General features: G+C 34.3%; 1 protein-coding gene across 1 annotated transcript in view; it reads left to right on the forward strand.

The window, feature by feature from the left end:
- Nucleotides 1-310: 310 nt before the first annotated feature.
- The window catches only part of SPACA1 (sperm acrosome associated 1), a 33,189-nt gene continuing 5,819 nt past the window's right edge, over nucleotides 311-27,680 (forward strand). Inside the window, exons 1-7 of the mRNA XM_051993230.1 lie at nucleotides 311-547; nucleotides 755-838; nucleotides 3,718-3,774; nucleotides 13,600-13,701; nucleotides 15,056-15,162; nucleotides 15,561-15,696; nucleotides 27,180-27,300. Of these exons, the coding sequence (XP_051849190.1) occupies nucleotides 367-547; nucleotides 755-838; nucleotides 3,718-3,774; nucleotides 13,600-13,701; nucleotides 15,056-15,162; nucleotides 15,561-15,696; nucleotides 27,180-27,300 (788 nt within the window). The 5' untranslated portion in view covers nucleotides 311-366. The remainder of the gene's footprint in view (nucleotides 548-754; nucleotides 839-3,717; nucleotides 3,775-13,599; nucleotides 13,702-15,055; nucleotides 15,163-15,560; nucleotides 15,697-27,179; nucleotides 27,301-27,680) is intronic.

Below are 27,680 nucleotides of genomic sequence, written 5' to 3' on the forward strand. Positions count from 1 at the left end.
GTAATGAGAAGATAAAAATGTCCGAGAAATGCATTTTAAATGCAACTGTCCTGTACCTGGGATAAGTTTATAAGCACCATGGACAGATCCTTCCACTAGGTCAATTCCATTTTCTCTTGTCAACTCCAGCTCATCTAGACCTACTGTGCGTGAGATCCTACTCCCCAGATTCACCCCAGTGGAGGGTAGAAGGATTATCAATTTGCATAAAAGCGCTGCAAGACTGGAGAATAGTGACGGATCCCGTGACGCTTCAATAGTTGCTCGGGGGACTGGAAGCCTGCAGGGCCCAGCAGGGTGCCGCGCGGTTCTGTTCGACCTCACTCTGGTGAAGGCTGCTCTCCGGGCTTGTAGGCTGTAGAGGCCATGGGTTTTGGCTGTATTTTCTCCGCGCGACTGGAGTTCCTACTAGGGGCGTTGCTCCTGCTTCTGGCGGGAAGAGAACTGGTGGCGAAACATAACACCACCAAGCTCAAGAGCCCAGTTGTACACACGGAGGGCGATAAGAAGCTGCATTTGGGCTTAGGCGAGGACTGGAATGGGGAAGGTAGAAAGCCAGGGACTACGGGCTAAGACTGGAGAGAGAGGAGGGAGGGAACTTGCTCAGAGGAAGGCTGGGACCCCTTAGTTAAACTTCATGTACTTTATTCGAGGGGCGGGAATGGGGGAAGGATGTTGGGAAGACGGAGGGGGGAGGGTGGTGGCAGCCCTGAGGAGAGGGCCTAGGGAAGTGTGAGCTACCTTCCCTCCCCAGGATTGCCCCGCGAAGCTAATTTTCAGGACGTGTTGCCTATCAATCTTCACTCCTCAAGCAACAATAGTACCCCCCTAAACAAAGGTGAGCGTGTGAATGTGCTAAGTGTGCCTGTATTGGCTCGGACATTACGGAGTGAGGAGACCTGAAGGAACCACTTTCTGACTGTGATGTTACAGGCGTGCCAGCCAGGCTCGCCCACTCCAGAAAAAAGGAGCAAAAACCAGTTTTTTCCTCTCTTGTCTTACAGTGAAAAGAAAAAAAAATCACCAATGGTGACACTATCTTTTCTAAATAGAGTGTGTAATAGAAATACTCAAATTCTTATCAGAGAGTTTTTCCATGTCTTCCCCACACCACCCAACAATTCCTTTGTTTGTCTTTTTGTTTTGTTTTGTTTTGTTTTGTTTTGAGGATGCTCACCAAAGAAAACTTTCAATCAACTTCCTCGGTTCTATTGTCAACCTATTTTTCTTATTCTCAAGTTTTAAGGATTTCATCATCGTTTACCAGAAAGCACTTCCCTGTCACTACCACTTTCCACTTTTCCCTGAAATACAGTTCTCCCTTCCCTTCCCCTATCACATAGTTGTTGTTGTTGTTATTATTGTTGTTGTTTGCAACATAAAGTATGATTTTTACCATCAATGAACATATGTATATTATACATATGACAAACTAGAGATCCTTATGTGAATATTAACAGTATCCCTAAAGTCTTAGTGAAATTTTATTGATAAGTAGCTTAAAACTGCATAAAAAAGTTTTGGAATAGTAGATATATTGATATAGATAGATACAAATAAATAAATATGACTTTGTATTTGTATTTGTATATATATCATATAGATCTGTATCTATGCCAAAAGTTTTAATACAATTTTAAACTATAAAGCATAAAACTGCACTAAGATTTGGAATAGTATGTTTATATTGACACATATGTGTACCTGCTTAATTCTTCCACTAAGCCACACAATTGTCTCAGGTCATTTCTTACCCGAGTGATAACAATAGACAAGAGACTTAATTTATGACTCTCAAATAAATCCAAAAGACCTAATGCTATTGTACTTGCATCATACATAAATTTGTTATATTCTCCTGGCTCATTAAACAGGAGATCTTGACAAGATGTTACATATATTGATTAGTTGCTCACATTACTGCAAGTAAAAGTTTAGGTGCAGATTTTGATTTTTTTTTAAAGCTTTCTGTAGCTGAGTGTTTTCCCTATGCCCAGGACAAGTCATGGCATTACCTCTTAGTTTAGTTAGTGGTCTAATGCCTTTCAGATTCTGACTCTCTCTCTCTCTCTCTCTCTCTCTCTCTCTCTCTCTCTCTCTCTCTCTCTCTCTCCATATGTGTGTGTGCATATACTGTATTTTAATATTAAATTGGTCAAGGATCAAAGCAGATTCTAATGAACATCTCAGAGACATAAAAATGTTTTACACATTACTTTCCATTATTTATACTTGTTTTTGAAGATGATGTATAATGAGCTGCATATGAATTGATGACATTTCAAATCCAAGCCTAGAATATCTTCAATTTGAGAAGCCTAGTATTTCTTTGACTAAAACTGCAGAAAATTTTTAAAAGCATTTTCTTGTATGATGTGAAAAATTTGGGTATAAAGCCTCTCACAAAATATATGTAATACAAGCATTTTATTTATTTGTTGTAAAATAAGCCAAGCATTCTGTACAGATAAAAGGGTCACAAATTTTACTTTACTGAGCTTTCTTGTTTTAAAATATTGACTTGGATGTATTTGAAAATATTGTAAGTAACAAATATCTGCAAATCCCCTTTAAAGTGAGTCATGGTCACCAATTTCTTATTGCTTTGCTACTTAAAGTTAAGGGGGAAAAAAAGATCTTGTATGATGTTGAAGCAATAAATTTGGAAAGTGTAAATGTTCCTACTAATTCAAATCTCATCCTTAAAAGTAGTTCTGGGAGCTAGATTTTCCTTGAATTCATAAAGGAAAATCTCAAATACATACTCACAAGATGGAGCGCCAGAGCTGATATAGAGACATGATCAACATTTCTAGCATAATGAAGAAGAAATGGTGACCATTTAATATTTGCTGATTTAGGATTTTTTAAAAAGTATATAATGTTTACAAAATGTTATGTGTTGCAAAAAAAATAACAGAAGCTAGAAATATAAAGAAAGTGAAAAAAACCCACCTATTTTGGCTAGTATTCAGAGTTCATCTGTTCTCTGGAAAAATGGATAGCATTTTTCATGATGGATGAGTCTTTTGAAATTGATTTCTATCACTGTCCTGATCAAAGTTGCTAAGTCTTACACAGTTGATCATCCTTACAATATTATTGTTACTGTATACAATATTGTTCTGGTTCTGCTCATCTCACTTTACATTAGTTCATATAAGTTATCTCAGGTTTTTCTGAAACCATCTTGCACAATAAGAATAGTTGATTTCTTTAAGTACTTGGGCTCTATCTTCATAATTAGCAATAGGCCACTTTTTATTATTTATTTCTGTAGATTCTTTGCCTCAATTGCTCCTTAGCCTTACTCATTGAATGGGTGCAGCCTCAGTCAACATGGAACTTATTGAAAATCTTAGCTTAAAAAGGTATAAGTCTCTCATTTCATCCAGGACCATCTCCAACAATTTTGATCTATAGCTTGCCACTGTAATGGCTCTCCAGGGGAAAGTGAGGCAGGTATCTTGCATAGCCCTCCCTCACTTAAATCCAATTCACTTTTATGTCATGGCATCACCTTCCTGATGTCATGGACGGTCCTCTTTGAGAACAATCACCACTACCTTTGTGAGTATTCACAATTAAGAAATATATAACACAATTAAGAAATATATTTACCAATAATAAAATAAGTCTTTTTATCTCTCCTTTACTAATAGGGCTCCACCTGGGAAGAATTTGATTATAAAATTTGCCTTTATGCTTTATGTTTAGGTATAAATAATACAGTAGCCAAGGAGGTAGAATTTGGAATGTGCACAGTTACATGTGGTAAGTAGCACAGCAAATAAAAATGTACTGACACTTTTCTAGGTGTGGTAGGCAATTTGGCATTGGTAGTCATGTACTTTTTTTCATCTTTCATTAATTTCAATTTTTTATGATTATAATATCTTTTTCATTTAAAAAAGCTTAATTTTAATGTAAATTCCTTTATTAAATGGTTTAGGATCTACCTTCACCTAAATAACTGTTTTCTTCATTTGTGAACATCAGGGAAGTGTTAAGAAAATAAATCTTCAAATGCAGATCAAGGATATTTCCCCATGTCCAATGCTGGCAAATTGATCCCCTTTCCCTGATAAGCTTGGTAGCAGTCTCTCCTTCATATTTCATTTTTGCAAGCTGTAGGTCATGTATCATACATTGGAGAAAAGAGTTATGTACTGTGGGAAAGATAATGTTTCAGACCTTTGATTGACTCTGAATATTTTCTCTCTATATGAATAGCTGTTGGCTCTTTGTAGAGATAAACTCTGTCTTGGGTGGAGAAATAAGGCCTCAGATGGTATGGACCACATTGCCCTGACAGTACTATATATTCACAAATAAAATTAACTGTATTCTGAATAGAATCTGCCCTTCTGAGAGCAGGTTAATTGCTGTGGATTTGGCAACAGACAAAGGATATGGAAAAATGCTGATAGGAGAGAGAAAAGGGGGAGGGCCAGTACTGAACAATGTCATGAGATGGAGAATTCCTGTTAAGCTGGTATCAAGGTAGAATTCTATGTCCTATATTTAGGGTTATCAGAATTTATAAGCTTGGTAAAAGACAATTAAAACAATTGATTTCTTTCCTTTAGTGTATGTAGTTAGCTATTCAGACATCTAGATTCTTTAATCAAAAGTTTTTTGAGATCCAATCTTTTTATCCCCTTCTTGATAGGAATCACTAAGAGAGAGACACCTCCATATTAAACCTATGAGTTTCTAGTTGCAATTTACAAGTCTTCACAAGATGCTGCTCCACAGCAGGTGGAGATGGATCTTTGATTTCTGGCACTGCCATCATATGGTTGGTGTCACTTGAGAACTCATTTGATAAATTGTAAGTTATCTTTGAGAAATATAAAACTTCTCAAATTATATAATACACATTTTGGGACCAAACCTATAATTTCACTGGACTATTCATTCCTGGGCAAGAAATCTCCTAACAATACAGATCAGTAATTCTTTGTTAACTTTGAGTCTAAAACCATTGGCTGGGACACTGATAGATTAGGTGACTTGCAGACAATTTCACAGCCTATATGTATATCAAAGTCCAGGGCTTGAACTTAGGCTTTTCTGACGCAGAGGCTGGCTCTTTTTCCATTATGCTGCATTGGCTCTCATGCTGCATATTTAGAGGAATATATACTTCCAATGAAAAGTATTTTTTCTTGGACTAAATTCCTTCATTCTATCCTTTGTTCATAGAACCATAAAGCGTTACCCAGAAAAAGACTCTCAGAAATTACAACCACTACTGTGGTTAGGAATTCCCTGCCTACAGCATATCTAATGAGATGCCTTCAGTCATTTATCCTCATCTTGTACTCTTGTGAAAGCCTGCTTTACTCCATTTCTTTTGGCAGCTCTATTTGTTGAACACGAGTTCCTAATACAGAGGCAAAATCTGCTGCCCTGTAACTGCCACTCACCTGCTCTCAGCTTTTAAAGATTTGAAAACAATGGCAGCTAGTGGAAATAGCAATGGATTTTAAGTCAGAGGTCCCATGTTCAATTCCTGGCTTTTGCTGACTTTGTGACTTTATGAAATGTCACATCACCTCTCTTGACCTCATTTTCCTAATCTATTAAGTGAGAATTAGAGATGATCTCTTAAGATCCATATAGTTCTAAATCTATGACATTGTAAGTGAGTCTCTTAGATATTTTATCTTTTCTCCAATCTCACCATCCTCATGAGGTTTCTTTGTTGTTGTTATTATTGAATCATTTCACTTATGTCTGACTCTGTGTGATCCCCCTTGGGATTTTCTTGGCAAAGATACTGGCGTGGTTTGCCATTTCTTTTCCAGTTCATTTTACAGATGAGGAAACTGGGGACCAAAAGACAAAATCAAATCAACTCCTGTCCTCGAGCTTATATTCCATTAGGGGAAACAACATGTACATACATAAATACATACTAGATAGATATGAAATGAATATAATTTCTACTGGTATGAGGATTAACAGCTGGGGATATCAGAAAATCTGCCTGGAGGAGGTAGTACCTGAACTATCATTTAAAAGAAAATAGGATTCTACGAGACAGAGGTAAAAAGGGAATATATTTGAAACATGAAGTCAGCAGGGGGTACAAAGGCATATAGGCTAGATATGGAATATTGAGCAGCAAATAATAGCACAGTATGGTTGGAATATGCTGTAGACTGAATGAAGGATAATAATGTCAAGTCAAGAAATGGAAATTGGAGCCAAATTTTAAAGGGTTTAAGTGTCAGGCAAGGGAGTTTACATTTTATCTTAGAAGGAAAAAGAAATCTTAAGAGAAAGAAATGGTCATACCTGTGCTTTAAGAATATCAATTTGGTAGCTATATTGAAGATAAGATTATAGGAAGGAAGAAACAGGTTGAAGAAAGGTCAATTGCAAGACTATTACAATGGTCTGGGTGAGAGAGGAGGAATCCCAAACTAAGTTGGTGGCTCAGTGAATGGAGAAACCAGGACAGCTATAATTTATGTGCAGATAAAATCAAACAGCACAATATATGAGACTCTGTAATGTATTGTTAGGAAGACTAGATTTTAATCCAGAGAACCTGGGTTTAAATACTGTCTTTATTGTTTATCACCTATTAATGTCTCTACCTTCAGTTTCCTTAAATGTAAAATGAGGGAATTTGGGTAGATGACTTCAAATTACAGTTAACTATAAACATATATAGAACTCACTTTGATAAAATGTAAAAATGAGTTGGAGTAAATGATTTTAAATATCACTCCATCTTTCATTCCATGATTCCATGTTGTCTGTTCAAATATTCCAGGAGTTTTAGTCCCATTATCCTGAATACTTTGCTTGAATGAATTGTTGATGAATTAAAGATGTGATTTTATATTTCACTTATGTTTGGAAAACATGCTAAGATAAACATTAGGAGAAATTGCGAATTGGTGTCATATCTAAAGTAGTATCTTCTGATGACGAAAAATGTGCAGTTTTTTTTTTTTTACCAGAAACTAATCTAAGTGTGCCAGACTAAGAGCTAGATTTTGGGTTTTGGATGCTGCTCTACCCCAAACTTTAAACAAGTCATTTTTCTTATTTTCAGAATTAAAGAGTTAATTTAGATGACTTCAATTCTAACTAAATGATCCTATAATTTCCCATAGGTTATAAAATGAGTTTGGACCCAAGAATCCATGATAGGTCATATGGTCATAGATTTAGAGTTGTCATGGACCCTTAGAAGTTATCTAGTCTAATGCCTTCAATTTACTGATGAGGAAACATAACCAGGGAGTTTGAGTGACTTGCCCAAGATCACATAGATAGCAAGCATTGGAATTTGGATCTCCCAATAGGAATGCTTGGCTTTTATTGTGCTTTATCCTTTCTCTATGTATGTTATTTATAGAAAATGATATCCATCAAACTGAACTAAAATATAGGATCAAAGGTTTCTTTCTTGCTGCTTAAGCCAGCAGTAATGGTAGTCTTTATATCGAAAAGTTACAGGAATCAATCATCATGGAACTGATAATGGAATCTTGAACATTTCAGTGCCTCTGAGCCACTGAATAAATGCAGAGTCTGTTGGGACTTATTTCATTCTTATTTGTCAGTATTTGCATCATGAAGGATTGGAACCAACCAGCCTCACTGGTTTCCTCTCAAGAAATTGGTTGTATCTGCCAACACTTACCTTCCAAACCGTAGACTGAGAATTTTATAGCAAATTGTTGCTTGATGTGGTCACTCTCATTTGTCTCTAGCAGATGTAGAAGCCCTATATTCAGGTTGAAGCAACTATCCATTGTGGTGGTTCCATCTTTGCTCCAGATAAGGGAATCCACAACAGAGCTATTGTTCTATCTATACCCATAGCTCTGTCCTCTTCTATCAAAATCCAAGCTAAGTTGCTGTGCAAATCTAATGATTTACCCTCAGACATGTAGTGTACAGTTGGGATTTTTGGTGTTATTACAACTTAATGGGAACAGATATCAAATATGCATATATTGGGGAACTAGTGATTCTATGAGTAAATGCATTTGCTTCCCTTTTCATAGACAACAGACTTCCCTATTCAGTAGGAGAGTTGTAATAGAAGTACAGAAGTGATTTATAGCAACCCATGTCCAAAGGATAAATCTATCATTCTAACATCTGTGTAAATATCTTCAGTGAGAGAAAACTTATTTCCTCTCTTGATAATCTATTACACTTTTGGAGAGTATAATTTTTAAGGAAGTGTGTTCTTAATAGCATAAATAATATTTCCTTGTTTTGTCCTCTTTATATATTATAAAAGTAAAAAAGTCATAAAACTGGACCCAGAGAGTTCACTTTACTTTATCTAATTTCATTTAGACTCTTAGTGATTCTTAGTAATTCTCTCAGACTTCTTTAATAGACTCTTACACAGTGGCTATTCTGTACCTTCTTTTCTCTCCTCTAGACTTCTCCATCACTTGCTTTCCTTTCCTTATGAGCAGAAGACCTTGCCATAAAAATAGGGAATTCTTTATGAGCTCTGTTATTATTATTAATAACTCATACATTAATATTTTTCATTCTTTCTCCCCTTGTTCTAACCTCTGATGAAGCGATAGTACTTCTCTTTGAAAAGATCTTGTCTATTTATTCATTTGATCCTGTTCTTTCCTGTCTCCATCAAAAACTTGTCCCATTGATTTTGATTATATCTTTTCTCCTCTCTCACATTCTTTCTGTCTCTCTCATTCAATTTTCTTTAATCTACTAATTCCTTTCCTCCACACTCTATCCTCCCAACTGAACAAACATATCATCTGCTCTCTTCTTTAAAAAATCTTAAATTGATCCTGCTATTTCCTTAGATGTTATCCTGTATCTCCCCTTCTTGTCAGTCATTCTACTCCTTGCTCATTATTCCCTTTTCCTAATCTCCCATTCACTTTTCAATAGGAAGAGCTAATTTCCAATTCTACCACTTGATAGAAACTATTCTCTTCAAAATTATCAACAGTGTCTTAACTACTAAACCCAATAGCCTTTTCTTAGACCTTATATTATTTTACTCTTAATATTTTTAGCTTTTGACACCTTCAGCCATCCTATCTTTTTGAATATGTTCTCTTTTCTTAGATTCCATTACCCTGTTCCATGTTGGTTTTCTTTTTGAGAGTATCATTTAGATTCCTTCACTAGATCATTTCTTGTCTGCTAAACATACACTAAAAATCTAGCCTAGATCTTTTTCTCTATATATATATCCTCTATATTGGTGATCTTATCACCTCCCATGAGTTGAATTATGATCCTTATTCAGCTGATTCCCAAATCTTTATATTCATTCATAATCATATTCCTGAACTCTGGGACTGAAATATCACTGTCTCTTTAATATCCATACTTGGATATCCCATTGACATGTAAACTTCAGCATGTCCCAAACAATTCTTTTCCCTCAGAACCATCCATCCTCCTTACTTCCTTGTTTCTCCTGAAAATATCAACATCCTTCCAGTAGTCTAGATTCCCAATTTCTGAATCAGTATTGACTTTGTTATCCCTCCTCCTTCCCCCATCTAACTTCCATTATCTCATGCACCAATCATCTATTCACTATATTTTTGTAGCACTTTAAAGCTTGCAAAAACAATTTACATGTATTATTCCTAACCATAACAAAGTAGGTGCTATTATCATTCACATTTACTGATGACAAAATTGAGAATGAGATAGGGTTAGGTTAATTATTATCACCTTTGGCCTAGATGATTGCAATAGTTTCATATTTGGTTTCTTTATTTCTGGCATCTTTCCTCCTCTAAGGCATCCTCTGCTAAATTGATATCTCTAAAATTCAGATGAGATCATCTCATTCACTTATTTAAAAAGCTAATGTCTGTATTACTTCTAGGATGAAATGCAAAGTGTTCACCTTAGTTTTTAAAATTCCCTACCACTTGGCTCCTACCTACTTTTTTTATTTTTATTTTATGTGATTATCTTTCACAAGTATCCATTCCAACAAAATTAGTAGCCCCCTAGTTGTTCCCTGTTCATAGCAATCTCCTCCTTCTATGTCATGGCATAATTCCTACAATGCTCTCCTTTCTCCTTCTCATTGTCTATTGGAAGTGTTGGTTTCCTTTAGAAATCAGCTCAAATACTATTTCTTATACCAGGCTGTTTCTGATACTGTCAATTGTTGTTAATAATAAACACTAACATTTATTTAATGCCTGGAGATTTTCAAAGTAACTTTACAAAATTATCTCATTTTATCCTTAGAATAATCCTGGGAGGCAGATGCTATTATTATTCTCATTTTATAGATGAAGAAACTGAGACAGATAGAGGTTAAGTGATTTCCCTAGAGTTTCTCCTTTTGAAATTATATTGTATATGCTTTGTATTTACTTATTTATGTATTGTACATGATATATCATATCCCATTCCCAAAAATGTAAGATTTTTGAGGGAAAGTATTTAATTTTCTTTTCTCTTCAGCAACTGACCTGGTATTTTGAATGAGACACTTAATAAATACTTATTGTATTGAATGAACTATCATTACTATATTTTAATCACGAATATTTTCCAGCCAAGTTTCAGTGATAAGACTAGGCCATTTTTACTTTTGAGTTAAAACATTAAAATATCTAACACATTTTGTTTATTGCCCACAATTTTGACATAGGTAGTAGGTATGTGAGACTAAAATATTATTTCTATTCCTCTTCATTATTCTTATGTCCTATGAATTTCTAAACATCTCTAGTGCTGTTTTTCTTAATGTCATACCTGATTCTTTATTATTTAGTAGCTATATCTACACACTCATTCTCCCTCACTCTTTTTCGCTTAAAGGCCTCTTAATCAGATAAGCCAGTCTAAAGAGAAAATCCATTCTAACTTGCTCTTATTAGATATAATTTATCCCTTATCAAGTGCCAAATTGTGTTATTGTTCAGTTATTTTCAGGCATGTCTGACTCATTTATTTGAAGTTTTCTTGGCAAAGATACCAGTGACTTGCTATTTTCTTCTCCAGCTCATTTTGCAGATGAAGAAACTGAGGCAAACAGGATTAAGTTAAATTAGTTCTCATTTGATCTTCCATCATATACAAATGATCTCAACAAACCTTATATACAATATGGGGGAAATAATATTTATAATAAATTTACATATAATCTAACATATATAATATATAATGAATTCTATATTATATATAATAAGTTTATATGTATCTAGATAGATTAATAAATAGGGTCACATTGTTAATAAATGTCTAAGACCAGATTTGAATTCAGGAAGATGAGTCTTCCTTTCTCCAAGCCTGATATTCTTATCTGATGTACCACTTAGCTGCTCTTCATTTCTTATGTCACAAATTCCATCCCTTGCCATAATTGTCTAGGGTAGCCAGTTATTTTCCTTTCTCTTTTAAATTTTTGGCCTTTAATAAGCAACTTCTCCAATTTCTTACCTATGTCTTAAAAATATCCCTAGCTAATCTATTCCAGGTTTTTAGCAGAAGAATAGAAGTATTCCATACTTTTTTGATAAGTCTAAGAAGGATAGTTCACTTTGAAAATGCATTCCCACCCATTCACCAATACTCTCACATTCTCTCTGGTCTTTAACTATTAACAACTCTTAACTGCTTCAAGTATTTTCTACTTTCGAAACTGCAGAGAGTTCACATGATAGCACAAAGCATGAATTCATGTTTTCTCATAGTAATCATCATTTCCCTTTTTAAGGGTTCAGGAAAAATCTACTTATTTTGGGGCCCTGGAATTCTGACAGTGTTTGATATCAAGATCAGCAAGTATAATGACTACTGCATGAAAATAACAGTGGAATTACATATCAATTCCACTTAATTGGCCTTGCAGCAATATTAAGTAATTTTTTTCCCTTTCAATTTAAGAATGCTCATTTCCTTGGAATAGGTAGACTTTTTCTGTCAGTCAATAGCCAATAAACATTTATTAAGCACCTACTATATGTTGGACACTCTGCTAATCACTGAGATACAAATATAAATTTTTAAAAATGATGGTCACTGTCCTCAAGGAGCTTTCTTTCTAATGGGGAAGACAGGAAGCTGACAAGTAAAGGTAGGTGTTAGGAGTAAGGAGAAGGTACCCTGTGTAGGGATATGATAGAGAAATCCAAAGAGGTCCAAAGACAAACCAACTGATGGGAATTGGGGAGAAGCCAGTGCTTAAATGGAACTTTTGGAGCTTATGATTCTGTTCTCTAGTAAAAAGTATCCAAGCAGAAGGGCAGAGAATACCGATGAGATGTGACTCCAAAGCTAATTCAATCTTGCAGGGTAATGAAATTTTCCAATAGTTTCCTGGGGCATACATGGTTAGAGGATATACATAACCAGCACAACTTATACTCCTAGATCTATGGACCCTTGCTTTTCCATTGAACTACTGATGTCATTTGCTGGTGTGGTGATGTCAATGAGTTGTTGCCAACTGGTGAGGTTCTCTGCTAATCTAATTTCTCTGATGTATAGTACTGCCATCTGCTGTTGTCTATACTAAATTGTTCTCTCCCGAGTCTTTTCTGGTGTCACATGGGAGGATCTACTTAATTTCAGGGCTATCTTTTCAATTTTTTTTTTCTCTATATCATTTGCCATTTCTTGATTTCAGTCTACAATTTGAGCAGGATGAGAAATTTTCTTCCAAAAGCAGTGCAGCTGGTCCTATTTGAACTCATAGAAAATCAATTCTCATTTAATCTTCCATCAACTACAAATGATCATTCACCTAATCTCAGCAAACTTTATATATAATGTGGGAAAAATAACATTTGTAATATTTATAATAAATTTATATATAATCTAATATATAATATATAGTGAATTATACATTATATAGATTAATAATATATAAATTTATATGTAAATAAATTTATAATAATTCTATCTTGAATTGGTATTATCCAGGAAATAATTTCATTAATTCAAATACAATCAGGCTGCTGTGATATCTTACTACTTATCCTCATCAAGAATATTGATCTTTTTTCATCTCTCCGTGGTACAAATGAAGTCCTTTAAATGTCACCTTCAATCTTTCTCTTCTCCTTGTCTTTCACAATATTAGCTTTGAAAATTAAGACTTTTCTTGATACTAAAAAGTCAAATGGGGAAATGAAAGATTTTTATTACAATTTTTTTTCAACCTATGACTACATTGTAGGCCACCAGCATATTGCATTCTGAGTAATGAGAAACGAAGGTAATGAGCCTGTGTACTTAGTACCTTTGTAAAGAATTGAGTTGATTTAAGAACACTAAATAGTTTGGAAAATGTTAAAGAATGCAAATATTTGACAGACAAAACATGACTTTTAAGGAATGCATTATATCTCTAGAGATATTATGCTTTCTTCTATGCAAATTAAATTACTTGTGACATGTGAAAGGAAGTATTTATAGAATAATTCAACATAGAGAGCCTGAAGCAAGAGTTATAAACTTTAAGAATAAATATAAACATCAGAAGGCCACAGATTTACACTTGGGAAAGAGTTGATAGAAAAAAGAAGGAAACTCTCTAGTGATTTTTAAAAATTCATGGTGATTTACGTGTTTGTTTTCCTCCTACTAAAGGCATTGGAATCAGAGAAGTTATATTAACAAATGGATGTCCTGGAGGGGAATCAAAGTGTGTTCTTCGAGTGGAAGAATGCAGAGGACCAATAGACTGTGGATGTAAGTAGGATTCAGTATTCAAGCAAAGCTCAGTAGAAGTATTTTTTCTGGAAAAACAATGGGAATATGCTCCAAATGGTGTGACTTTATGTCAATTACCTATTTACTTCAGTTTTCTTAATCTGTAAAATGGACTGGAGAAGAAAATATCAAACCATTCCAGTATCTTTGTCTGAAAATGGCTGAACAATAATACATTCATACATACACATACATATATATCTATCCATATAAATATATACATATCTATGTATTCCATTTATGTTCATTTAATATATAATGTTCATGTTTGTTAAGTTCATGATAAAAAAGAAAAGTTGAAAAAAATTGCCTACTATAATAGGAGAATCACAGTAATATTTAAAATGTCATTTTACCCAAGACTATTCTGTAAATTATGTTAGCTTTCTTATCTTGTTTCAGGAACTTACATGTGCTTGTAATATTGAAAATATTCTAAATAATATGACAATGCATTATTGTAGCCCTTTTGATAAAGGCATAACAATTCTATTATCAGAATGCAATAACTTCATTTTAAAAAAGTATTATATTTCAGAAAGAAGCCTTCTTGTTAAATGGCTTTATAGGTCAGATTCCCTTAATACAATGAAGTCTCCATACTCCAGTAATGAAGAGATTAGGTCTTTGATGACTCCAAGCTTAGACTTAAATCTCCTCTGTACCATATTGTTCTATACCACCATTTCTATGTATAATAGTGAGCCTCAGCCAACCTGGGATCTAATGATGTATATTAAAGCCTTATCTTGTAGCACTAAACTAGTTGCTGTCATTATATCTTACTTTCCAAAGTTTGCTGGAATTCTCAGAGTACAACCAGCAATTAGACCCTTTCTTCACTAGGCTTAGAGTTTTTGCTGCAGGTATATGACAATTGAATCTCTAGACAGTGATCTCTGGTGATCTCAGAACCTTAGAGAAATGAATTCTTTTCCTCACAGCAGGATTGGGTACCCCTGTTTTACCCTATCCATCCATCCATCCATCCATCCATCCATCCATCCATTCATCCATTCATCCATCCATTCATCTTCCTTTTTCTCATTCCTCCTTCCTCTTCACATCCTTCTCCCTCTCCCTCTCCCTTCCACCTTTTTTACATTCCTTCCTCTCTTCCTCCCTCTCCCTTTATCTCTGTCTCTGTCTCTGTCTCTGTCTCTCTCTCTCTCTCTGTGTCTCTGTGTTTCTCTCCTCTATTAAGCTATAATCTCAGTTACATATACACATACACATGTATGTATGTTTATCAAAAATGCTTTGAAATATTTTATATAGCAATTTATGATGTTCACAGAAACTTTATGTACCAACTAAATTTTTCTTCCCTTAGGGGGCAGACCAATTTCAGAAAGCCTTTCTACAGTGAGACTTGCTTGTATTTATGTACCACCAGAGAACCGTTTCAGGTATATATGGAAAATGCTCATTCCAGACCAGGTGAGTAATCAATCCATATAATTTGGTGTTTTATAATATAACATTTTACTTGGTTCCCAAGTCTAATGATTATTGATCAACTTTCTCTACAAAAGCTATTTTTTAAAAGGAATAACAAATATAATTTTATTATCATAATCAGAATTTTTCTTTGTTGTCACTTAAAAATAATAGATGAATAGGCCAAAGTTTGTGCTAGTTCATTCCCTTAGTAATTATGAAAATACAATAACTTCATTTCAAAAAGTATTAATTTCAGAAAGAAACCTTATTAAATCTTATTTGAGTAGAATAACCAAAGAAAATGGCCATTCTCTAGTTGACTAAAATTGTTCTCTCTTCTAAGCATACAAAAAATGTTCTATTTTGTTGCCTTTTATTATTATTTTTTAAAATAGCAAGCCCTCATTCTTCCCAATGACTCAGCTGTCCTTGAAGTATCCCGGGAAACTCATCCTGTAGCATTCCAATGTGATACATCAGAAAACAATGAAATAATTGCTTCTGTAAAGTATACTGTATATACCATGGATGGTAAGTTTTAAGCATTCTTTGATTTGTATCTTTTGTTTGAATTTTTCTTAATAATTTCTATATTTTAAAATGGATTCTGATGAATCTCACCTCATGAAATTGATATGTTTCTTATGTAAACCAGGCCCTCTCAGTTGTGGACTCTCTGAAAGCTATCTGATTTCCAAGGTGCACATCATGTCAGTGGATATTCAAGATCACAGCTCACAAGCTCTCACCAATATTTCTTTTATCAGATGAGCCAGAAGATTCCCTACTTAATTCAGCTGCATAGTAAAAATAAAAGGCAAAATTCTTTTTTCTTTTTGCCAATAAGCATAAGGGCGCACAACACCAAGGATTCTAAAACTACAGATAGAAGAGGCAACACAGATATAAAAATACATGTAACATGTGACCCATGTGGGAGAGGACATATACATATAAACAGTACAATTCATACTCCTAGATCTGTAGACCCTTTGAAATTCTTCCTTGTTGCAGATGTTGCTGCTTGCTTCCCCACTGAACTATTGATACCATCTGCTTGTCTGGTGATGTCAGGGAGCTGCTGCAAATTGTTGAGGTTCTCTGCTGTTCTAATTTCTCTGATGTATAATATTGCCATTTGCCATTGTCTCATCTAAATTGTTCTCTCCTGGGTCATTTCTGTTGCTACCTGTTGGGATCTGCTTTATTTCAGGGCTATTTTTTTCATTTTTTTTTCCTCTGCTTCATTTGTCACATCTTGATTTCAGTCTACTTCTTGAGTAGGGTGAGGAATTTTCTTCCAAAATATGATTCATATATATATATATATATATATATATATATATCAAGACTGAAAGTTAGAGTGAAGTTGGTGAACTTGGTCCTGCTTTTTCTTTGTGATCACCTGTACAATTTATGTCATTTTCAACCCCTCCCTTACACTTAACTTTGCAGGTATATGATAAATATGCAGGTATATTGTCAAGTCTAGCTTTTTTTTTTCCTTCAGATCATCTCTCTCTATATTTCCCCTTTCATTCACACAGCAGCTTACCTGGTATAAGCCTTCATACCTCACACCTGGAATGTTTTAATAACCTTCTAGTTGGTGTCTCTACCTCAAATCCCTTACCATGCCAGTCCACCCACCCACCCCTCAGCACTGAAACACCCCTTCTGTATTTCCCTTTCCATTCACATAGCAACTCACCTGGTATAAGCTTTCATCACTTCATACCTGGAATGCTCTAATAACCTCCCTCTCTCCCTAAAATCTCTTGCCAGTCCACTCAACTCTATTTTTCTAAAACCACAGGTCTGACCTTATTTATTCTCACTCAGTAAAGTCCAGTAGCTAATTAAGAATTACTTCTGTGATCAAATATAAAATCTTGATATATAAAAACTCTTCTCACCCTGACCCTTACTTACCTTTCCAGAATTCGTACACATTACTATTCACCACACCTGTCTTTCTTACTATTCCTAGCATAAAACATTCTATCTTAGTGCATTTTCATTGGCTGTCTGCCATGTTTGGAATTCTCTCCCTTTTCATTTTTCCCCCTTGTTTCCCAGGATTCTTTTAAAGAATCATATCAAATCTTCTACAAGAGGCTTTTCTGGATGCCTCCTCCCATCCCACCCTTGTACCCCCTTTTCTCACCACCTCTAAGATTCCCTTTCATCTCCTCTGTATATTTCTTGGATGTACAATGTTTGCATGTTTTCTTTTCCACTAGAATGTGAGCTCCCTGAAGGCTGTTTGTGGAGTTTTTTTTGGTCTGTCTTTGTATTCCTAGCTCTTATGACAATGCCTGGTACATAGTAAGTACTTAATAAATGCTTGTTTTCTGACTTTTTTCTTGCTAGTAATGAAGTTATACATACTCATGCAGCATAATTTTACTGAAAACCAGAATGCTGGTAAACGGTATCACAAATTCTCTTAGATTTCCATTTTAAAATTAGAAATATATTACTATGGGGGAAGGGGGCTGAAAATTAAGAAGACTTTCAACACAATAAATTAAACATGATACATAAAATAGGATATTCATGACATGTCAGAAAACATCCAAAAATTAAAATTACTCATTTAAAGAAATTATGACTGGTATTTAATGAAACATTAATATTTAAAATATTACCAAATACAAATTTTATACTAGAAATTAAAATATTTTTTTCAGAAACTATGTTCCATTTGTGGTTATAAATTTATGTGGGGAAAAAGTTACATTCTGTTTGTTGCCTAGACTTTCAAATTTATTTATGGTTAGGGGCTGCCCTTCTATATGTAACATAGCATTATGTGTCTTCAAGGGAGGAAAAATAAATATCTTTAATCTCTTCTATCCTTACCCCTCTCTAATAAACACTTCAATTCCTGTCATTTGAGAATATAAAAGAGGTTGGGCTGAGAAGCTTGGTCACTCTGCTTTTTTCAGAGAGAAGGGAGTACCAGGCTAGAATTACATCTGTTTTTTCCCTTAAATATTATTAGTTTAGGAGACTCAGTGTTCAGATTCAAACTAACCTTTTGATTGTTGTTCATTAATGGGAAAAGGAAGACCCATGCTTTATATGCAAGGCTTGACTCCCTTCCCACCAAACACCAGTACCACAGAGACTATACATAGCCAGTAGCAAAGAAATACTTAGTCAATAGCAAATTAGAAATCAGAGAAAGTATACATAGGAGAATATATTCCAAACAACACAGAATAAAGGAGCTTTCACATTAAGAGTGAAGTAACTCAGCTCAACCAAGAGACTTATCCAACAAGAAATTTTCCTCAGTCTTCAGTATAGCAAGATGGAGATAGTGACATGATTAAGACTGCTAGCAGCTTTAATGTTGGCTTCTTCCCAGGATCTTCTATGGTCTTATTCTTGCTTCAGAAACCTGAAGTGGGATTGATATTAGTCTTCTTCTCACAAAGCTAGAGCCAGAAGTGCCTGGAGTGATGGCAGAGACTGGAGAATTTTCCTCCCTCTCCCTTTTCTCAACTTCACCCTGCCCCTCATGCAGGTGCAAGGCATGGAATTCCACCAAGAAGAAGAGAACTCTATATTAATGGATTTTAAGATTAATATTCTACAACTCCCTGTATCTCAGGGTACAGGTTTGATTTTAAGATATAGAAAGTAAATTTTTAGAATGCACACCTAATAATAACTTAAGCATTTATTTATTTGTTAATATAGCTGCTTAACTCCTGGTGGCTTGGTTTAGCATTTTAAGTAAAAAATATGTTAAGGGCAAACTTAGACACCATGGGATCATAGATATAGAATCGAGACTTCAGAGGATATGTAGTCCAGAAACCTTTTATAAATAAGGAAACTAGAAGTGCATTAATTTAGTGACTTGCTCAAGGTGACACGCAAGTAGTCAGTGCCAGAGAAAGACTTGAACACTGATCTCCTATTTCCAAATCCAGTATTTTCCCCAGTATAATTTTGCATGCTCTTTTTGAAATTTTAAAATATTATGGGTCAAAAACACTCTTCTGAAAATATTTTTAATGACCCATTATCTATTTAAATATATTTTTACTTAATTTAGCATATCATATCCAACAAGGACTCAATTCACTCCTGCTATGCACAAAACACTCTCTAAGCACTGGTAAAACAAAGACCAAACAAACAAAAAAAAATTATTTTCTATTCTTAAAGAGCTTTGACTCTATTGAAGGGGAGATAGAATATAAAACAGATAAATACTTAATAATTTGAGGAAGGAAAAAGCAACAATTAAAGGATTCAGGAACGGTTTCCCTAATAATTAGCACATGAGCTAATCCTTAAAGTGTGTTTCCTTAAAGTGTGTAATCCTTAAAGGGTGATTTTAAAATGTATTCTAAAAGGCAGAAACAAGGAGGCAATGTATTCCATGTGTGGAATATTTCTGTGCAAATACTTTAAGGTGGAAGATGGAATGCTGAATTCACAGAATTGCAAGTACATGATTTTAGTAGGAACACAGTGTTTAAGGTGATATAACGTATTAAACTTGTAGACTGGAACCAGACTAAAAGGCTTTAAAGGACAATAGGAGAAGTTTGTCTTTTGTACAAGGACACTGAAAGTCCTTGAGTAGATGAATGACATCATTAGTTATATGTTTTAGAAGGGTCACTTTAGCATGTCTTTGGAGGATGGATTGCAGAGGGGAGACTGGAGAGCAGTCATACACTTAGAATGTTGTGACAATAATCTAAATAAGGGATGATGTCTTAAGCTAGGGTGCTATCCATGTGAGTAAGGAAGCCTCAATTATAAGAGATTTAGAGGTGAAAAGACTTGTAAATAAGTTAGAAATAGAGAATGAGAAAAGAAAAGATTTAAAGTATGAGTCTGAGATGTTTAACTTGAATGACTAGAAGGATGGTATCTCAGTAGAAATTTGGAAGCTTGAATGAGTTTAGGTGGAAATCAGTTATTTTTGAATATGTTGAGCTTGATAATAATGCCTACTGGACATCAACTGGCTATGTCCAAAAAGGCTGTTGTTGATAGAAACTAGTGCTAACTATATAGATTTGGGAATCACCTGAATAGAGATAATAATTAGACCTATGGAAGTTGATCAAAGACAGAGAAACACAGTAGAGATAAAAAATAGGCTTAGATTGGAGCCTCAGGCTACTCCTTCTTTTAAACTGGCAGGGGTCCTCAAACTTTTAAAATAGAGGGCCAGTTCACTGTTCCTCAGACTGTTGGAGGGCCGGACTATAGTAAAAACAAAAACTCTGTTTTGTGGGCCTTTAAATAAATTTCATAACCCTGGGTGAAGGGGATAAACGTCCTCAGCTGCCATATCTGGCCCGTGGGCCGTAGTTTGAGGACCCCTGTTAAGAGAATGATACATGATCTACCAAAGGAGACTGAGTAGGAACTTTCTAATAAGAAGGTAATAAAGAACAAGTATTGTAATGAAAACTAAGGGAGTAGAAAGTTTTTAGGAGAAGAGAGAGCTCAACAGTGGCAATGTTGTAGAGAAATCAAGGACAGTGAAGACTACTAGACCATTAGATGTAGTCCCATTTATTAAGTGCTACTTATATTGAAGGAACTGTGCTTGGCACTAAAGATACAAAGACAAAATGAAGATTTCTTGACCTCCAGGAACTTAAATTCTACTGGAAGAATATTACAGGCACATGGAAAAATAGAAGATAATTTGATTAACTGAAGAAAGCACTAACACCTGAGTTGAGACAGAGGAATGATGGAAGGATTCACATAATGGATTTCCTTTAAGTGAAATTCATAATTTCCCCCCATTTCTTTAGACTTCCATTCAGAGCACAAAATTCCAATACTCCAAAAACTAAAATAATTTTAAATGTATTCTTCTTCTCCCTACCATGTGAAGATTTCATAAGAAACTATGATACTTACTTTGGAGAGAATTGCTTCTTTTTCCTCTAGACTTATCTAGAAGGAAAAAAGAAGAAAAAATCACAGCCTAGAGCTCTAAAGCTATCAGAAATTTTTCTCAGGCTCTTTTACAACTAACTTTCTTGTCCTCCTGGCCTTTATTTTACTGATATTGTGTATGTTCCAAATGATTGCTTCTTTGCCTTTGTTATTTCCTGATTCTACTTGAAAAGCCTCTTATAATATTTTGTCCTAAGGGCATCAAATACTATGAAAACTGCATCGTTATTATCTTCCATATACAATTTATAGTTCTTTTTCATTTTATTCTAGTCCTTTCACTGTGGGAATAGCTATGATCCAATATGTTATTTTTAAAAGGATGCTGACATTTTCAACTTTCTTCTAATAGCCTGTCTCTATCTCTGTCTCTGTCTGTGTTTCTCTGTTTTCATCTTTCTGTCTCTCATTCTAATATGTCCTGCAACTTTTTAGAATATCTTTTAATTAAAACATTTTTTGAATGAACAAGAATCTATCTTTCTTTCCCTACTGACTCTCTACATCAATGGAAAAATGTTGAAATCCAGCTCTAGTAGTGAAAAGAGTGTGATAAGTCAGGGGTCAGGCGAAAGAATTCCTTATGAAATCTTCAAATTTATTGGTCAAGCAGACAAGTATATATACATATGTAAACATTGACATACACACACACACATATATATATAAAAACATACATATACACACACACATATATATAAACATACACACACACACACACACATATATATATATATATATATAATCAATCTACTGAAATGTAAATGAGTAAGCCCAGATTTTGGCCTTTTGGCCACTTCAACAGAGATGTAGATAATATACATATCAGAGCAAAATTATCATACCAATATGCTCAAATACATTTCTCCCAAATGCCTTTAGCCTCCATTGTGGGCTGCTTTTCCTATCCTTAGTTCAAAACTATGTTTTTGATCTATTATATAGTTGAATTTGCATTTTGCTTCAGTCACAATCTTTATCAATGTATTTAATAAGTCTGTCTTAGCTATTGTAATATAGAAAAGGGAAGTCGGTGAGCCAACCTATAGTAAGTTACAAAACTTGAAATGGATTCTTACCTCTTGGCCCTCTGAAGGAAAAGAATCCTTGTAACATAAATAGTTTAGCAAAATAAATTTCCTCATTGAGCTCTCTTTAAATCACATATATATTTTTTTTAATTCACAGGAAAAAAGCCTCACAATTTTCTTTTCTTCTTCTTCTTTTTTTTTTTTTTTAGGGCAATTGGGGTTAAGCCAAGTTGTCCCAGGGTCACTTAGCTAATAAGTGTTGAGAGGCCACATTTGAACTCAAGTCTTCTATCTGCTGCACTATTTAGCAGCCCCACCTCTTTTTCTCTCTGAAAGAATGTTTGCTACTGCTTTGGGAAGGAGTAGGGTCGGTTTCATTGATAGGCACAGGAATTCTGGGAATGATATTGTATTCAAGATCATCTGTCTGGCTTTCCAGTCCAGCCCTCAGAATTTATCATCTGGAAAATCAACTCTTAGGGAGAAGCAGCTAGCCATCCTTGGCAGCTGTCAACCAACTACTATACATGGGGCAGTTAGCCAGCTTAGTTGAAGCATCAAGGCACTTTGAGACAGACAGACAGACAGACAGAGGCAGTATGTATCAGGCAAGTCAAACCACCATCACCATCACCTGAATCTTCATTTCATCTCATATTCTGATGGACATAGCCCAGAATCTGGAATGCAAGAATCTCAAGAACACCCATATTTTCAGCACAGTGCCTGTAGCCATATTTCTATGAAAGAAACCACTGTTGCGATAAAACCTGTTAACTTTTCTTACAGGGGCTATAGCAACATCTTCTAAAGATCCCTCCCCAAAAAGTTCTTAACATCAATGTTGTTAGTACTGCCAAATGATTCAATATCAGAAACTGATATTCTATAAGTGGAAATGACATTAAGGAGGTAGCATTAACATCTACTTTGCCATCATACTCTAAGGTCTTTTCCATCTAACTTGCACCCTAAATCTTCCATGTTTTGTTTTCTCCATTAGAATTTGAGCTGCTTGAGATCAGGGACAGACTGTGTCTTTTTTTACATCCCCCAAATTTAGCACAGTGTTTTGCACATAAATGCTTAATAAATCCCTACTCCCTCCTTCCCTCCCTTTTTCCCTCTTCCTCTCCCTCCATCCCTCCTCTTCCTCTCCCTCTCTCCTTTCTTTCCTTCCTTCCCTCCCTCCCTTGACATGCTATTTACTAGTTCTCATAAAGAATCTTGACAGCCATATGATAAAGTGAAATTAACAGCTATATAGTTGCTGAACCAAAAGACCCAGGTTCAGGGACTAGTTCTGACAATGGGTTATATGACTTTTGTCAGCTATAACACAAAAAATTCATTCTTGTTATGACAAAATATTTTCAACAGTTTTAAGCATCAGAAAAAATGCCTGTGCCAATTGGCTCACTTAAAAAAAATGACAGTTGGACCACACTATCAAAGTGACCATTTTAATGGTCTACTTATCAAACAGATGTTTCAGTTTGAAATATATACACACACACACACACACTCACACACACATATAGTGTGTTCTACTATATATATACACACATATATATGCATATATGTGTGTATATATATAGTAGAACACACTAACTTCATATAGAAGGTGAATCCAATGGCATCATCAAAAATATCACTCATCACTTTATCATTTTCTCTCTCATACATGTAGAAAAAGAGAAAGAATATACACATGCATACACATGTATATGTATATATGTACACACAGAATTAGAGGCAGTATCATGTAGTGGATGAAGAATTCAACTTGGAGTTAGGAAGATCTGAGTTAAAGTTATTTCAGACATTCATATGTTACCCATGTTACTCATATTAATATCTCCATGGACTACTTAGATTCCTTCTCTGTAACAAATGGGTCGTCTTAGTGATTTGTAGGATACTTTGTAATTCTAAAAATAAAGTTTCCCAAAAGTCTTAGTGCAGTTTAATCTATTAAAACTTAAAACTGTACTAAAAATTTTGGGACAACCTATATAGGATTCTATGATCTACCAAGTTTGAAAAAAAAAACTGAGGCTTTTGGTTGGCCTCTAAGGTCAACTTTAGATGAGTGACATGATGTGGTAGCCAAAAAATTAATGTTATCTTGAGCTACAATACAAGTATCATTGCACTGAAGAATAGTTTTCTTGTATTTTGTTCTGATCAGGCCATGTGGAAAGTACTGTATTCAATTCTGAATTTGCCATGTTTAAGGACAATGACAAGTTAGATAATATGCAGAGAAGGACAACTAGGATGGGAAAGAGTCTTGAGTCCCTATCATAATGAGAATTAGTAGAAGTAATTGGATATATTCAGCTTAAATAATAAGAGAACTGGAGTTGGGAAAGTATGATAGATGTCTTCAAGAACTTGAAAAGCTGTCATACAATATGATGGAGAGTCCTAATGCAATATGATGGAGAGGCCTAATTTGTGACAAGAATAGTTTAAATTATATGCAAGGAAACATTTCCTGATCATGAGGATGTTAGATGCTGAAATAGGTGATGGAAAAAATAATGGGAATTTATGATTTTGTGATAAAAAAGAAAATATAACAAAAACACATCACTTGCACATAATTGGTCAATCAGTCAATGTACAAGAATCTGTAAAGTGCCTACTGTGTATCAGGCACTGGACATACAATTAAATAATCCTTCCTTAAGGGGCAGGCAGACATTCCTTTCTAAGTTTCTGTTGCATTTCTTTTTCCTGTTTTGGTTTAAGAATTTCATTAGTTGAGTAATTTTTCAGTCATGTCCAACTTTTGTGACTCCATTTGGGGTTTTCTTGGCAAAGATACTGGTATGGTTTGCCATTTCCTCCTCTAGTTAATTTTACAAATTAGGAACTGAGGCAAACAGGGCTAAGTAACTTGCCCAGAGTTACATAGCTAGTAAGTAATTGAGGCTACATTTGAACTGAGGAAAATGAATTTTCCAGAGTCCAGGCTTTGCACTATACCCATTGCACTTCTGATCTTTAGTTTAGGGCATATCTAGGACATATCTTCTCAAAAAGAGAAGATTGAAAGGAGAAATATGTGACCTCTAAAGATAATCTTGTAAAAAGAACCAAACTATTCTTTTCCCTACTGTAAGAACAATTGTAGATTTTCAGAGCAGGAGAGAACTTTGAAATCTAGTTCTATTTCCTTATTTTGGGGATGGGGAAATATAATGAGATCTATAAGAGGCCAAATTATTTGTCCATTTGTGGCAGAGCTGGACAAAACCCCAAGTATCTTAACTTTCAGTCCCATTCTTTTTCTACTATGTCATGATGCCTTCTTTAAAGTGTTATTTATTATGTAGATGTAGAATATTTTGATTGCTTGTCAGAAATTTTCAACTTTTATAAGTAGAGAAGTAGAGAAATGTTCCAGTCAATGATTTTCCAATATTTCATTAAGTTAATTTTGCCCAGCTAATTTTTAATAATGTGCTTATGGCAAGGTGAAGGTTCACTTTTGTTGTTTCTTTTATAAAAATGGAAACTTTTTTCAATAAGTATTTTTCTTCATAACCTGAAAAAATATAAAATATATGTATATGTATATATCTCTCTCTATATAAAAAGTGTTATATTTATCTAAGTAGTAACAGCCTTTACACTGGGGAAATAGCCTATGCTTGCCTAAGAACTAATTTTTCATGTGGCAATTTGCCTGCTTATCTAATATGTTTAAGCTCCAAGAATATGTTGTTTTCACTGTATTATCTTAACAGAGGAGGCAAAATCAGATGTGATCATGAAATTGTCCTTGTAATTTTATTTTTCCCTCCCTTCATCCCTTACTCTAAACTTCCTTTTACACATCTAGACCCAGGTTGATGCTGCTTAGATAATAATTTGTAGGAAGCACAAAATTGAAGTTTTTCTTTTTCTTTCCTTCTCCTTTTTGTTCTTGTTCTTGTTGTTCTTTTTTTTTGTCCTTGTTCTTGTTGTTTTTCTTTTTTTGCTAGACTTCCTTTAGACAGCTTAAAAATATTAAATTCAAGGTTGTTGTCTTTTAAAGTTTTCTCTTGAATACAGAAAAATGACTGCTGAACCACCATTAGTAAGACATGGAATTGCTTGTTTTTTAATTTTGTTGATTTTTTTGATTTATGAAGCAAAACAAGCATTTCTATAATATAGTAGAATAATAAAAAGATGATTACACATAAAACTGCAAATCTATATGTATAAATTACTATTCCTTTAAAATATATAACAAATTTTTATTAAAGTTCTTTTGTCTCTTTCTCTCCCCCCCACCTTTCCTAGAGATAGCTCCCTGTAAACATAAATATGTATCTATATGTAAAATCATTCTATTCATACTTCTATTTATCCTATCTTTCTCTTGATACAGATAACCTTCCTTCTCATGAGATTATAAATATTTTCCCTTTATTAACAAGAATAGACTTTGCCCTGAATTATGCATGCCCACATGATATAAATATTTTTACAAAATGGTTCATGATAATAGAATTTCTTCTCCACCTAGAGTTTATGGTCCTAAATGGGGATTAGATGGTAAACTCTGAGGTAAAGGACTTTTATTCCTGTATTTTCTTATTTCTAGCACATAGTATAACACCCAATGTGTAGAAAGTGATTAATGGGTGTTCCACACAATTCACAAAACAGAACATCATGGTTCCTAAATTGATGGTGGAAAAATAGAAGTTTCTCAGAACAAGCTAAGGTAGAAATCATCTCAATCTCTTCTATAAATGAATTTTTTTAGAATTAAAAAATAAAGATAAAATTGAAAAAATAAAGATAAAAGAAGAGAGAATGTGTTTTTCTTTGTAATTTTATCCTGTTCTGATTTCTGATACCTCTTTTTGCAGTTCAAATCTAAAGCAAGTTCATATATAATTTATTGTCTACTGACATGCCTATGCCTTTTAAAATAAAATTTTCCAAGAATTTATTTTCTATTTACATTTTAATATGATTTTTCTATGATAATAGTAATACCAATAATTGAATTTTTTTTTCTTTTAGAACTACAGTCAAGAAGATTAAGCAGACCAGACACTGATATAATACTAGTATTTGTCCTGATCACTGGTGTTATTGTTTGCATTGGTGTAATCTTTGCATTAGTCTTCATAATTATTCACTGGTAGGTGAACAGCTGGGTTTTTGCTTTCTTTAATCATGATTCTTCCAATTTCCAACTGGGAGCTAATTATTATAGTCAATCAACTTCTTGAAATGAGAATATTTGTAATAACTCCATTGCTTGTAAGTCACAGAGTATATGTTCATTCAACAAACTTTTATTAGTGCCTATGATATTCAAAGAGCTGTTTGAGGCCCTAGGATAGATAAAAGGATAAATAAGATATTCTTTCTGCTCTCGAGGAGCTTATAAATTAGTTGGCTCCCCAAAGAGCAAGTAGAAAAGTGGGTTGATTTACTTAGAATAAATGCAAAATTTTGCATTTTTTTAAAAAGCAGCCAAACACATATAAGATGCAGTAGATAGATCTAGAAAGTATG

Source organism: Antechinus flavipes, chromosome 4 (assembly GCF_016432865.1).
Source record: "Antechinus flavipes isolate AdamAnt ecotype Samford, QLD, Australia chromosome 4, AdamAnt_v2, whole genome shotgun sequence".
Taxonomy (NCBI): domain Eukaryota; kingdom Metazoa; phylum Chordata; class Mammalia; order Dasyuromorphia; family Dasyuridae; genus Antechinus; species Antechinus flavipes.